Source organism: Numida meleagris, chromosome 19, assembly GCF_002078875.1.
Source record: "Numida meleagris isolate 19003 breed g44 Domestic line chromosome 19, NumMel1.0, whole genome shotgun sequence".
Taxonomy (NCBI): domain Eukaryota; kingdom Metazoa; phylum Chordata; class Aves; order Galliformes; family Numididae; genus Numida; species Numida meleagris.
Genome location: NC_034427.1, coordinates 5,582,385 through 5,597,809, shown reverse-complemented (window position 1 = coordinate 5,597,809; position 15,425 = coordinate 5,582,385). Strand labels below are relative to the sequence as shown.

General features: G+C 38.4%; 2 protein-coding genes across 11 annotated transcripts in view; one reads left to right on the top strand and one right to left on the bottom strand.

Moving 5' to 3' along the window:
• Nucleotides 1–3,352, bottom strand: part of NCOA3 (nuclear receptor coactivator 3) — an 89,395-nt gene extending 86,043 nt beyond the window's left edge. For 4 of the 6 annotated variants that reach the window (XM_021417113.1, XM_021417114.1, XM_021417112.1 and 1 more), the window contains exon 1: nucleotides 3,141–3,352. The gene's annotated coding sequence lies outside the window, so the exon portion shown is untranslated. The remainder of the gene's footprint in view (nucleotides 1–3,140) is intronic. The other 2 variants (XM_021417117.1, XM_021417118.1) reach the window with 1 other exon arrangement.
• The window catches only part of ZMYND8 (zinc finger MYND-type containing 8), a 65,488-nt gene continuing 53,557 nt past the window's right edge, over nucleotides 3,495–15,425 (top strand). For 2 of the 5 annotated variants that reach the window (XM_021417146.1, XM_021417137.1), the window contains exons 1-3: nucleotides 3,496–3,592; nucleotides 5,806–5,946; nucleotides 8,234–8,287. Coding sequence is in view for 2 of the 5 variants with exons in the window: in XM_021417136.1 (XP_021272811.1) it covers nucleotides 5,942–5,946 (5 nt within the window). In the remaining 3 variants the exon portion in view is untranslated. Of the gene's footprint in view, nucleotides 3,593–5,805; nucleotides 5,947–7,923; nucleotides 8,108–8,233; nucleotides 8,288–15,425 lie in introns of those variants that run through there. The other 3 variants (XM_021417136.1, XM_021417134.1, XM_021417138.1) reach the window with 3 other exon arrangements.

Genomic DNA, 15,425 nt, shown 5'->3' with positions numbered 1-15,425 from the left:
GCGATAAGAGGTAAATACGTTTGCTTAGTTTAACTGAAAACATTTAATTATCCAGCTTCCACAACTTCAAAAACAAACACTTGTGCTGATCTAACTGACAGAGCAGTAAACTATAACATGGGTATATAAGTAGAAGGGGAAAACAAGTAACTCATTCTTTTGCTGCAAATAATGCAATATGGAATTACATCTCACACTCCAGAAGCAAATACATTTATTACATTTGCAAGCAGTCAGTTACCTAGGTTATAAATCACAGAAGGTCAATGGGAATCATCTGAAAACTGATGTAAGGAAAGGGGATATGTTATTGTGTCTTTTACACTTTCACTTAAACTGATCTTCATTAATGTGAATTAAAACAAGTATAAACAACAAAAAAAAGCTATTTTCATCAGATGTTACATATTCTAGTTTCTCAAAGCATAACGAAAAACATTCAGGAGTATACAAAACAAGCATTCATTTAACCAACTACAAAGCAAAAAATCCTCTGTGGCAAAGATGGAGGTGGCATATCACTTCAGTACACTGGAAACGCACCCATGAAATTAAGAAGTAAAGGAGTCATAATCCTTAAGAGAGCTTTTAAAATTAACTCTCATGAAGGAAAAAAAGAAAAACGTATGCACCCATTTTTCTGGCATACAAAATCGACTGCAAGACACTGCAGTTCAACCTTCTGTAAGCCAGCACCATGAAGAGCAGCAATCCTGCCCCTGTCTTCACTGCCAGATGCTTCTCATCTGCACATCTCACTTGCTAAAGTGGTGGTATGGTGAACTGGACAGGGAAATAATGCAAGGCAAAAATGACCCAGTCAAATGGGGGAGGAAAAAAAACCCTATTAACTCTAACAGATGAATTTCCTAACATGCTGCACTGCTCAGCTACACAAGTAGTTTCATGTGCTTGGTGGTGAGAACAGCCAGAGCATCAACACCAACTTAAAGCGTCCATGGAATGTGAGTGTGAAAAATTCATTGACAACTGCTCCTAGACAGGGAAAATACATGTAGTTACACAGGTATTGATGACATCAGCATCTAGCAAAAACAAAGACGCTTTCTGTAAGTCATCACTCAGGACCCACAGCAACTATCTCCCTTGGAAAAGGGCATTCTGACAGCAATATGGAACTCCTTAATCAGGGAGCATGCCTCTTCCCCATTATTGTTCATGCAAGAAGGACAACACTGAAGTGGTCAATAGTTCTGGCTTCACTTTGCTGCCTGCTGTGACTGGGGATGACTGCAGGCTGATACAGAATCTGGAGCTGTTTCTATTCTCTTTGCAATCTGAGCCATCTATAAACAGATGTACTAGTTACAACTCTAACTGTGAAGCTTATATTTAACAAAGTACATAAAACATCTTCTGCATAATTATTACCATAATTCTTGTTACTCTGCATGTTCACTGCAACCTCATTTTGTTCTAAAATGGGACAAATCATATGCTTCCTTCAGTGGAATCCACTCAAACATGATTACCTCCTGAAGGAATACTTAGAAGTTAGCTTTCTAAGAACAAGCTTTTTTAATGCTCTTTAGGAGAAGATGGTGGTAGCATCTTCGTTAGAGGCCAGCAGGTTAGCTGTTCTGTTTGTCCACGAAGTATAGGACACGGTGCAACAAATGTTCCACTCTACTGGAAGCATGGGAGCCCACTTAAGTGGTATTCTGTGGTAGGATAACCAAGGCTACAAGGATGATGTAAATTTCTCTAGGAGGAGGAAAAAAAATCATATAAAACCTTCTCTAAATGACACTAGAGGCTTAAAAAGAACTACATACTAAAATAAACATTTCTTTAGAAGACAAGCACCACTGCTGTCAAAAAGGAGCAGTACTGGGCACATAGAAAACTATGAAGTTTCTCAGAGTAGAAAGAAGTAAAAATTTCAATATGTTAAATTCTATTTTCTAACTGCCTCTTTTCCATATACTATAATCAGTGAATCTTCTTACATACGTCAGTAGATCTCATACTATTCAGCAGCACTAAGGTAAGATAGATGAACAGTCTTATGAGTTTCCCTTAAAGAAATTCTTATAATTCCATTTATATCATTATAATGGTCATTTCTAACTTCAACATACTTATTGGGTTTTTTTTGCATGAAGAAATGTATCAAGAAATGTATCAATTTGTATCAAGAATAGGAGAAAATGAAAGCCATCTTGAAAAGAAAACCCTGCATTTAACACAGTACTATGCAAGCCTGAACAGATTGTTTAATATAGGGAAAAGTTTCCATTACACTTTCCTTAGCTTATTAGCATGTAATGCCTGCAGTACCCTGGCTTGGATTTGGAAGCCTGTCATTGACAGCTGCAGCTGAAATCACAGAGAGCACAAAATGTAGTAAAAAGCATTGATTAGAAAAGAAAAAAAAGTAGTCCTTCAGTGCTAGAAATTAGAGATATAACCTCTGTGTTGCATTCAAAGCCAAGCTAAGGTAAGTGGAATTCAGAGACTGAACTCCCCCAAACATACTTGCTTTAAACAGTAAAAAGACACAGGGCAATATCATTTTAAAAGTAATATGTACAAAGATACATAAGAGGTTCCCTTTGGGATCCCAAACTGGGCTGATGTTACACCACAGCAGGCACCCACTTCCATTCTTAAAAGCTTTTATCACCTTGCTACTTGTTTAAATCCTGAGTTCATATTTTAACTTTTATATTGAACTCCTCAACAGATAACACAATTATCACACCTCAACTTTGGATTTGTCACCTATCTAGAAGAAAACCACTTTTACATCAGAACTGCTCTACTTTACTCTCGTGTACAGTACCCTCAACATCTCCAGAAGCGGGCCAAGATTAAAACAAATAAAATGAACACCTGCGAATAAGTATTTTCTCTCCGAATTTAACGCTATTTTTAGTTCAGAATGTTGCGATTGCTAACCTTACTCAACTAATGGGGCACGCTGAAATCTTTCAAAGAATTTAAGGAGAAAAGGGGCCGTGACCCCTGAGGGAAGAGGCAGGCGGAGGGGGTGAGGCGGGACCCCCCGAGCTGCGAGGCCGAGGCCGAGGCGCGCGGCCGCACGGCGCAGCTCCGGGTCAGGACACTGGGGGCGCGGCCGCCCCGCACCACGACCGGGCCCCTCACCCGCGCGGTACCTCGAACGCGAGCTCCAGCAGGAGGCCACCACCGGGCGGGACACAGCGTCCGCATGGTCCTGAATGACAAACTCACGGCTTAGAACCGCCGGGCTCATGTTTTTTCCGAAGAGACCCAATCCGCCTCACTAAGACAAACTGCGCTTCTTCCCACAACCTCAGCCGCCTTCACCTCGCGCGCTGTAAACACAACCAGCCCAACGCCCCCCCCCTTCCGAGCGCTAGCCAATCAAGCTGAAGAAGAAAATGATTGACAGCACGTGCAGCGAATCGTTAGGCGGCCTGCAGGAGCGGGCTCTGAGGGGGTGGGTGTTTCATGGGCAGTTGGGCACGCGGCGCTGGAGGCGGGTTTGGTGTGAGTGACACGGGGTCCTCCAGGCCCGGTGGGCGGGGCTTGCTCTGACGCCGGGCGCTGGGCGCCGTTAGCGGTTGCGGGCTGTGTGTGAGGCGCGGTGAGTGCTGAGGCGGTTTCCTGCAGTGCAGGCCGCGCTTGTAGCAGTTCTGGTCTTGGGAGACGTGCGAGGCGCGCTGGGCCGTCAGCTCTCCTCACGAGTTCTAGAATCAGGAGAATTTTTTTTGTTATTATTTTTTAATACAGAGAGAGTAGATTTGGAGCGTTCTGAGATCTTAAGAGCGTGAAGATGGGTTATCTGCTGGAATATAGCAGGAGAAATTGGATCAGTTTATTTAAAAAATAGTACAATACTCACTAAAACTTGAGTATGTATAAATTTGCTTTCTGTTAAATCTACTGTTCGCTGAGTTGAGCTGTCTCTGCTCATCTTCCTTTCCCTGCCTCTATTCTAAGGCCAATGTGCTCAGAAAGTGGATTTGATATTTTAATTGAAGGATTGCTACAGAGCAGGTGTGTGCTGTGGCAAACTGCTGCCACGGGTGCTCTTCTTCTCATCTGAAACAAAGTATGCAAAAGAAGATACTCCTAGTGAGTGCTTTGCAAATAATGGCTGAATTTTGATGAGAAAAGAAACCATGCAATTGAAAGAATGTCATAATTGTTTTGGATAATTGCTTGGTCTTTTATTTTTTTGGTTGTTGTTGTTGGTTTTATTTTGTTGTTATTTGTTTCAGCTACCAATTCACAAGTGGTCGTGATTCCCAACAGCACCTTCTCTTTTTTCCTGGCACACGCTAAAGAAAGGGGCAGGGACCCATCAATAGAAGTGAGAACCAAAACCCACAGATGTACACCATGCTTTCGTAGCCCAGAATGTACTAACTGATAAACTTTTAAGCATTCACTTTGCTCTGTCTCAGAGTGAGCAAACTAATTAGAATCCTTGCATAGGGATATGTTTTTTTTCTGAAGATCCTTATGTGCAGGGCTTTTAAAGTTCTTCTACTTTCATACAGCTTCAACATTGGTAGATTTGGGGTAGTTTTTCCCTTGCATAAATTTCAGCTCTTATACTTGCGGAACTTCCAAACAAGCAATGTTGTTTTAGTATTTTGAAGCAAAGCTAAAGCAAGTTAGGAGGAGATAACAGCAATTACTTAATCTCTTACATAGAAGCATGTTTTCCTGTAGGATAAGCTTTTTTTTATACGTTAATCGAATTTAAAATTTGTATAGTTAATCTAGTAATTACATTATTTTAGCACAATGAATTTTAAGGCAGATTTAGACCATGAGCCCTAATGCGATATCAGATACAATAATTTACAGTAATTTTAAACTAGTGTTCATGCCTCAAGAGCTATCCAGTGACTTCTGTACCTATTAGCTTAAGATTTTAGCATAGACATATGCTGTATGCTGAAGAGATCACTGTTTTTTTAAATAATTATTTTAATTGACAAAAACCTTGAACCTATATTTTTTCTGTAACACATTGTATGTTGGAGGCAAGAAAAAAAAAAAGACATGATGCAGACTGCTGTTTTACTCCTGTGGACCAGTTTTCTTTTTCTTCTCTGGTATTTAATGACAGGATCATGTTAAAATAGTGAGATTATCACTTCTATCTATTATAATATTTCAGCACCCTAGACACTGATTGAACTCTGACAAGTGAGTAAACCCTATTGCTTAAAGCACTGTACATACATATAAGAAAGATCAGTGAAACCCCATGTTTCTGTTGCTTACAGTTAGTTTTCTGGGGTATCTTTTCGGAATTTATGTTACTTCCTATTTGGAAACTGAGATGACTAGGTGGGCCTGCATAAGAACAATATATTTATTTTTCTGACTACTCACTTTTCTGCTTTGTTTATAGTCTGTGTCTTTGTTATTTAAGCTCTCAGTCCTGGATTTAATGACCCAAGTTTTCTTTACCTCTTTGATTCCCCATCTTCTGTATTGTATGTGGACACATGCAGCCTGCACCCCACATGGTCATTTTAATTGTCCTATCTTTAAATAAATCAGCTTAGCAAACATAAGTATTCTTAGATGCTTTTTCCATTAAATGAATAAATAAACAAAAAACATAGCGTCCTGCTAAGAAATTATTATTGTGCTAACCTTTCCATTTTTCTGTTGATATATCCTTTTATTAATTCAGTAAAGGAATTAAACTGAAAAATAGCTTTAGCCAGCAAGGTTGAGAACAACTGCATAATATTTAATACTTATTTGACTCTAGTTTTGTTCATTTGTTCTTCTAGTATCTAGAAAGCAAAGTCAAATCAGTATCTTTTGCAGAACTGTAGAAATCAACCTGAAATCTGCTTACCTACTTGGAAGTAGCTGGGAATGACTCCTTTATTTTATGCTTCAGTTAAACAAGAGGAATTAATTCAGAGTTTGAGTAAATCTGGTGAAGAAAAAGCTCATTGTTATGGGGTAAGTAAATCCAGCTTAAAAATCATGGCGATTTATTAGTAGTCATATCTGTCTACTTTTGGGAGACCAAGGGCCTGAAAGCTTGCAGGGCTTTTAACAGAACCAAAAACATGTGCTACTTGCTATTAAGACCTAAACTGAAATTTTGGAAGCAAAAACTGTTGTGTGTCTACGATAAACACCATCCAACCTGGCTTACAAATCTTCATTAGAAATCACAACTAAGCTGATAGATAGATTTCTAGAACAATTTAGGCACTATTTCCAAATAAGCCTTTGTCCAATCTTTATGCAATTTGATTTTTATGCCTAGAGAATGTATGCCTATATGCTCTCGTGCTGATAGCACTGTGCAAAAACAGCAGATCTTACTTGTTTACAGAGCCGTGTAGACTGAAACCTTAGTTTTGTTCCAGATCGCACTTAAGCCCATTAACTTCTGATACCTATGTTAATTTTGTTATTTTGGCTTGAAGGTAGTATACAGTTTAAATAAGGAATGAAAGGTTTTTTGGTTTTTTTTTTTAAGTCTTTTCATGCATCTTGTGATTCATAAGAAAACATGAAAACAGAGTTTCAATATGCTTTTGGATGTTTATGCTCAAAAGGGAGAGAGAATGCACACGGTTTTTTTGAACCTTTTCCCATCTTTTATATTCCAAATAGATCAGTCAAGTCTGAGCAACAGTAAATTTACGTTGTCATTTACAAGGGGAAACTATTTTATTCTCCCTTCCATGTTTTTAGCATTTATTAAATGGGCAGAGTAAAAAGGTATTGAGGATTGCAAAATAGTAACAGTAATACAAGAAAACAGACTAATCAAAAGTAAATATGAGACTGTTGGAAAAACACTTCTGGTTGCCTTTAATATTTCTGTCAACATTTCTATTAATTGTTACTGTTCACTGTTTACTCAGTAGACACAAGAAGGGCTTAGATACATTTATAATTTTTAATTTGCCTCAAACAGATTTTATTGTCCTTGAAAGACTATAATTTCCATGCATTATAAAAACAGATGAATATCCTGGGTGAAACTGTGGCATCACTGGAGATAATAGGACCTGCATTTCACCCTAGGGTTTTATGTAATAAGCTATTAAATTGACATTTCAATAGATGACCCTACAATGCAAAGACTAATATTTCATTAATGCATTGATAAGTTAAGTAGTCTGTCAAGGAAAAACTAATGACTGGAAATAATTGAAATTTAAATTAAACTCTTTGTTTAATCTGATTTTTTTTTTAATCTGTGTGGAAAAGCTCTCTTCTTTAGAATTCTAGAAAAAAATATTGTTCTCACCAGATCAATATTTATAAATATATATTGTGCTTTCTTGGAAATCTACTGAGTTAATGTCTATGTAGTAGTGTGTCAACATATTACATTGGTGTTGCTTAGATGTGGAATGACCTAGCAGCAAGTTTCCTAAAATGGGTTAAAAATAAAGATTTAATCCATTGTTGATCCTTATTGTTCCTGAAGTGCAATAAACCACAAAGTTTTGAAGGAAATTTAGAGATTTAGAGTATTAAATTAAAACCAAGAATTAGGAAATAGAAACTACATACAGTCTTAACTTTCTTATTTAAGTTCTGTTGCTTTATTTTTTCCCAGCTTCATCATTTGCTCTTTCCAACACCCAGGGAAATATTAGCATTGGGAAGAAATATTTCTAATGAGATCAAAGAGGCATCAATAAAGATTTGTTTACATAGGACTGGATATTTAACTACAGATTACATGGCAAAAATAAGTATGGAGTGAGACCTAGTGATGATTTCAAATACTTTGCATCAAGCTTGTTTGTCTTGAAATTAAATTTACAAGAGGCAGTTAATGTGGCCAGAGGAAGAGTGTCCAAGTTCTTGTCTTCTGTCACAGAGCAGGACAGACTGTTCCATGCTTACGTCACTAAGAAACAGTTGTACATAACTACTAGGTTTGTTTTGGAGGCTCAGAATGGCAACTGCTGATGGAAGAATCAGACAAGTCAGCGTAGGATGAGTGGGCCTTGGTCTTTGTTTTGTTACCAGGATGGGTTTAGACATGCTCTACCTCTCCTCATGCTGCTACAGTAGGACAGCATGTACAGGAGAGCAATCGATATCTCTGCTGCATGAGGAAAGCTTCACCCTCAGACTTCTTGTGATGGTCAGGCAAACCAGTGAAGCCTCTTTGCCAAAATCTTGAAATGAATATTGAATGCTATTACAAAAAATATTTTGAATAGCGTTTTCTAAATTTGTGATTATTTGACCATCCTTTTTTTTTTTTCAGTGAAATAAATGAACACTAGGGGATGCTGCATTTCTACCAAAGTTAGAAAACAAGGTAGGAAAAATGCCAAATATCTGAAATTTTACCATTTCCTTTGGCATAAAAAATGAGGGAAAACAGTTTTGGTCAATTGATATAGTAGAGGTATTTTGTTGCAACCTATCGAGTAAGTCGAAATAGATCATTTTTTAATCATTTACTAAAAGTTTGGGGAAAGTATCCTTTTTATTTATGTATAAAGCAGTTTATTTTAAAGTATTTTTCTTACAGAAATATCCAGATCAGCTTTAGAATCCCATTTCAATAGGTTACATGCAAAAGTAGGTGAAGAACATTTCAGGCACACTATATACAAAGCTCTAGAGATACTTAGTTCAGAACTCCAATTTTAGAAACTATTGTTTGACAACAAATACAGCACAAAATGAAGGTTTGAGATTTAAGTTGTTTCAGGGCAAGCCTGGTTGTTTTGTACAGGGATTTGTACAAAAAAAAGATAACCAAGGAGGTGGTCTCAATGATCTTCATGGGCCCCTTCCGACTCGGGTATTCTGTGATCCTAGGCTAAGTACTGAAAGGCATTTTACTTACAGGAACACAAAGAACTAAGAGCACACAGAACTGTAGATGTATGGCAGGGGCTGTGTGGGGAGATTTTCAGCATTGAAAAGTCAAAGCACACAAGTCCGAATTTGTCAAATATTTGTATGTGACTTTCTTTTTATAGCAGTTTCTTTAGGGAAGAAAGGGCAGCGCAGACAATGTGATTTAGCTGCCCCTGGCTGCTGAAAGGGTCACTCTCCCTCCCTCCCTCTCTCTGCTGTTTGTGTCTTGGAGTCTAACCCTGCTGTTGCATGCAGTTTTCTGCAGTAAGCAAGCAAAGCTGGCTCGCTGGAGATCTACGCAAATAATAAATCCACTGCAATGGAAGGAGTGGGAATATATGTCTGGGAATGGGGTTGGGAATTACAGAACCCTTTCAATAGCAATAAGCTCCTATAAATTTAATGATCCTGTTTACTTAGATTCTAAGGCATTACTTGAGAGCTGAGCCCCAGGCATGTGTACCGATATCTCTGGTTTGATACAACTGCGATTTAGAAAACATATTCTTCTTATGAATTATTTTTTTCCTTCTAGGTGAGGCTTACAAGTATGGGACTACCAGGGCAGTCAAGGAACAGACAATGTGTTCCTTTAGATCATTTTGGTAGGCTAGTTTCAAACATTTCTTTTGTCAGTCTTTAGATCGTGTGATTTGATTTGTACCTTAGACTTAAAATTGTTGGTACAGGTTTTCCTTACATATTTTAAATGTTTTTCTACCATCATATGAAGATGAACACAAATGCAATGAAAATCAGAATGTAATTATAACAGCTAGCAATTTTTTTCCTAGATATTGTTCTTCTATTGTGTTAAAGTGTTTGCACAGTGCTAATGTCCAGAACTGGTTGTTTTTCCAAAGCATTCTCATTACCATTGAAAGAAGGATCAGAATGCAGAGAAGACATAAAAATCTGTCAGATGCAAGACTGTAATCTGAGGTGCTGAGATAGAGAGGGTGGTAGAACAAGGGATGCAATACTAATTATATCCTCCAACAGCCTGTGAATGGATGTTGTGTAACATTGCCTAAGAAAATTTTTAGCATTCTCTTTTTCTTCTTCTGAAATATTTTGGTATTTCCTGAATGACTAGTGACACTGAAATGCAGAGTAACATCACATCTTGTTCTAAAGCTGGTATTGTAGTGCCTGGAATGTTATATTCCAGCAAATCTTTAAAAGCCAGGATTAAGCAAGGCTATTATTCAAGAAGTCAGAATACTGCTTTGCACAGGGGCAAACTGACAATTTTCTTGAGTTCTTTTTGGACCTGTGGTAACTTAGTCGTAGAAATACATTAATTCCCTCTATACTTTTGTTCAGTTGCATACAGCCTCACTTTTGAATTCCTTAAACTCTGACATTTGTCCACTTATAATATAAGGATATTGTGGCTTTATAGAAACAGAGCATAGCAAAGATCATTTAATAAAATATCTTGCAGAGTAGTCTTGCTTTGTGTACCTAGTTTATGAGAGCTGCTCCAAAAGTAATGCATCCTATTTTATGATGTTGGCCGACAACATAATGTGATGTTGGTGGTATGGCAGTAGAGGTTGAACCTTCCCACCAATATTCCATTACGTTTTGTTGCTGTGTGACAGATGGCAGCAGAGGGACAGTCTGACAAAATGACTTCTGGCATGGAAGTGTGCATGAAACTAAGGTGTGGAATTGAATTCCTCCCTGCTGAAAAAATGGCACCCACTGACATTCATCAAGATGCATGCTGAACGTTTATGGAGACCAAACAGTGGCTGTGAGCACAGTGAGGTGGTGGGTGGTGCATTTCAGCAGTGGTGACAACAACGTGAAAGAAAGGCCATGTTCTAAATGGCTGTGCAGGTTTCAGTGAGCACAGCATGCAGGCTCTTGTTTATGGCTGGTGAAAATGCGCAGCTAATTGTAGTGACTGTGTTGAAAAAGAGCGTTTTGTAGCTGAGAATTTTCTCTATCAAATAGCGTTATTGTGCTCTTTGTAGTTGTTGTGGTTTCCATGGAAATAAATGGAAGCATTACTTCCAGAGCAACCTACATACATACTTGTATCTCATAGCGTTGTTGGCAAGGTGGTTAAATGCAGTGTGACTTCTTCTGCTCTTTTAGCAGTATGTTATTTGATGTGGATGTAGATCTCTCTACAGTAAGCCTCCCTTTTAGAAACAACTTTACAGTGGCATGGTTTCAGTGAAGTCCTCATTCCTGTCACCTCATAAGGAGGGCTTAGTGAACACTGTCTGCAAGTCTAACAGTGCATGAAGAATAATAATTTGTAAAGGTGCCAAAAGAAATTCAACTGTTTATGGAGATGTTAGATAATGTGAGTGAAATGCATGCTGATCATGGATAAGTCCTTTACGTGGCTTCACGGACATTGCCACAACTGTAAAATGTGTTTCTTCTCTTCAGAGATGTCGCTACATTTCAAAGACTTTTTTCTTCATGCCTTTTCACAAGGTTGGGGAGGTGAGAACAGTTTGAAAGGGTCATCTAAGCACGAACAAAATACAGTTAATAAGGCAAATCCTGTGAAAATGTTGATCCGATGCTTGAGCATGTAGCTCCACAAAAATTTCTTTTAGTTGTAGTGATCCTTTAAATTATCTCAGGCTGCCCTCTCCTGCTCTGGTAGCCATACCACTACAGGTGTTAATGCAGCAGTGTTGGGAACTGTGGTGACTGGATGGTTTTCCTGGGCTAAATTAGTATTCATTTTACTGATCCTGTTCTTTGTGGAACTCTACAGACAGGTCTGCAAGAAGTGTGATTGAGCTGAGTGCGGTGGTTGGAAGGAATTAGGAATACTGGTGAAACTATGGGTGAAGCCTTTGTGAAAGAGATTGTATTGCAAGTTTGTGGTGGAAAAAGAAACTCCTTACTGATGAAAAGCAAACTGGAAAAATGAGATTAATCTAGCAATTGGAAAAGCAGGTAGGAATGGGAAAGATGTGTGAGTATGCAGAGCCTTAAAGCTTAAGCTGGACTGCAGATTCAATGGATGGAGTAGCAGGAGAGAAGTTGAGAGTGATATGGTTTAGATCTGTAGCACTATATGGTGAAATATAAGTCTAGCTGAGAGGAAAAATCACTGTACTAACTGTATGTTTGTAATTTCATCATTTTAAATATTTAGTATGAACTTTAGCCGATGGACTCCTCTGTGGGATAATCAGCTTTTGTGTGAAAAAAAAACAAACCAAAAAAAAACAAAAACAAAAAACAAAAAAAAACCAGCAACAATAAGCAAAACAACAACAAAAATCCTTGTATCTTGTGATAGAAGGAAAAAAAAAAACCTCAGTCTTATGCTTTAAAACATTAACCAAGTGATTCCTGAATGTGAGAGGGGAAAAAAAAAGGAAAAACAGAAACCACAGTAATGAGACCACAATTTAGCATTATCTAGACCCCATCCTAAATACTTATTCCCTAACAGTTGTGACTTTATCTTCTTAGGAAGGATGTGATGTCAGACTAAATGCTGCGTGCAGGATGTCTCACACTCGAGCAATAGAATTCCTTAGCAAAACACAGACTTCTTTCAGAGTTTTGTACCTAGTTCTTTCTCATGTGGGGTTTCTGCATCCCCACGCTCACACACCTGGAATGTGTAGTGAGTGCATTGGATTCATTACCATGTTAGAACAGAGTAGGCATGATAAGTCCGCTTGCTGCACAGGTGCAATTCAATTGCATAGTGGATTTACCTTAGGTCTGATATGCAGTATATCTGCATGTGTCCCACAGCTGCTTTCCTGCTAACTGAAAAAAGTATTCCACTGCAGATCAAATAGAAAATAAATTATATCTGTTAGGGTTTCCTACAGACCACTTAATTTAAATATATGGTGACAAAAATCCTGTTTTATACAGGATATCCAACAGCCATACTCCCAGCTGTGAAATCTTTGAGAGTGGTTCAAACTCTAGGGGTGAAAGAAGTAAAATATATGGGCCTATGCCTTAAGATAACATGGGCTGTAGCACTTCTTTTAAAAGCTACAGCTGCTATAAAGCAAAGGGCTCAAGGGTGCTTTTTTTTTTGTCTTTTTTTTTTTAGGTATTTTTTGGCAGATAATTAAACACAAATAGAGATTTCCTTTAGAAGGAAATGTACGTGAGGCAGTTTCACAGCATACTAAAAAAGGCTGTCAAGAGAAACTTTCATAATGCATCAGATATTCAGTATGCATTAGAAACAAGACCAGATTTTTATCTATGTACAGTAAGTGATCAGTGTAATCCAGGAACCAAAAATGATACTACACAAATGTATTGTTCATCAGGACAAAGGCATGCATGCATCTGGCCACAAAGCCCTCTGAGCTTACAAATGTGTCAGCTACCTGGCTGGCATAAATGCATACTCCAGTAGTTGCTGATAATTTTCAGAATTACCAGCCTTCTTAGACAGGTTAGTAAATCTAGCATCCAACATGTTTCTAAAAATTCAGGAATTATCTTTCCAGTGATTTATTGTTGGATTCTCCATCAGATGGAGGTCTTGTCCTCAGGTCTTTAAGAAGTTACTGATACTTTGGTAGATCCAGAGGTGAGTAGATGGGGGGGGGGGGGGGGGGGGGGGGGGGGGGGGGGGGGGGGAGGAGGGGAACACAAGAAAAACCCTCACACCTCTTTAAAGGAAAGGTGCTGAATTACAGTGTTTCATGTTTCTAATCTTGAAATTAGCATTTGCAGTCAATGACTTGGAAATGCAGGGCCAAGCTGGGAGACCTTAAATGCAACTTCTTTCCCCTATGTTTTGGTTATCCTTGGAGAATATATTTCCCGTTTCCTTTTGTGTATCTGTTCCAAACATTATTTTTAAAGCTCCTTCTTTTGTTCTACTGTTCCCTCTCTGCCACTGATTATTTTCACCCCATGGTACTTATTTTTTGAGGGCTGTGAATAATCTGCTGCTTCCTAAATAGGGGCATATGTCTCAAAACTCTTGCTTCTTTCACACAGACAAATCTCTTTCTTAGTGGCATTTATTTATATTTAGAGGCTTTCCAGTATGAATTGAGTTTTATAATTCCTTACAGCACTCTTTTCTGCTTGTCTTTCTTGGCAGTGGTACTTCCTGGGGAGAATATTCTACACAGTGGGCGCAGTTCTATGCAAAGAACTCTAAATATAGTAGGTTGCACTTGTAACATTGTTGTCTTTTAATTTCCTTTTGACTGTATTTCTACTTTCTGTCTTTCTTTTTTTTTTTATCTCCATTTTGCCTTTTTTCTTTCCTGCATCATAGTCCTATTTCCCCCTAACATCTTTAAGGCATTGAAAAGGACAAATACTAGCTAATTTAATCTCTCCGCCCTCTCTTCTGCTTTAACAAAGCTTCTAGCTTCCCCTGTCTCTATCCTTTGTTTTCTTTTCCTTTCCTTCCCATCCCCCTCCAAAAAATTCACCACTCCTCTGTAAAAGAATTGGTCAAGCTGCAGCAGGGCATAGGTTCATTGTGATTTGACAGAATCTTCTGCATTTTTCTGTACCTGTGTGGTAATTACTGGGCTTGTAACTCCAGTTATAAAGGGTATGTATGGACAAGAAAATGAAGATCAAGATATTTCAAGCTTTCCCCTTTTAATTTCTGGCAGAACTATTATAGCTATTTTAGCAGTGTGCCTGATGGCTGAATGCAGTGGTCTGATACATTTTCTATATTTTTATCCATGTTTTTGCTAATGACTGAAGAATTGCAAATTTTTCATTTGCTTTTGGGCCACCATTTTCTTGAATCGAGAGAATAGGACCTTAGGCCTTTGCTAAGGCTGCTTCTACTCCTGTCTGCTGCATGCTGATTCCCTCTGATCGGTCCAAGCGTGTCACTTTGGCAGTGTTCCCAGTCACTATCAGCGCTACTGCGTTCCCGGAGTCACGTCTTGGGTAGCACAAAGCTTTGACAAATTCAGTGTGTTTAGTTTTATTTCCTTGCTGTACTTCATTGGTATTATTATTATTTTAATAAATAGAATAATATTGGAACAAAGTTGTAATAGAGCATAAATATAAATGGCTGATAATCCTTTCTTAGAGTTACTGCACGGATCAAAATGTGGGTATTTGTGCATTGGCAGTTGGTATCTCTGAGTGGCATAGTACTTTAAGTATGCATTCAAAAAGAAACCAGTGTGGAGTGGTCTGAACTGTTAAAACTGATGCAAATGTTCACTTGAATATCATGCATTTCCAGTGCGTTCTTGCTGCTGCAGTGGGCTGTACGATTCCCTTTATAGCTGCACTGTCATTTCTGCTACATTCCTAAAACAGAACCAACTGCCAGTGTAATCCATGAGCCTTTCCTGCTCCTTGCCCTGAAAAATGCTGCCAAAGCTAAAAAGGGAAAATGCTTCCAGCGGGGACTCCAGAATTACTTACGAGATGAGAATTTAGACTCTGGGCTGTTAATCCACTATTGCAACCTAAAGCACAGGAACGCGAAAATGTAAGCATGGTGATAGGATGGTGGTTTTCCTTCGACAGTGATATCTCAAGAAATAATCTGAATTCAGTATGGAGTAACGCAGAGTAGTAGTACTAATTTTACTGAGTAGCATGGTTATGAGTCATGTCAGCTC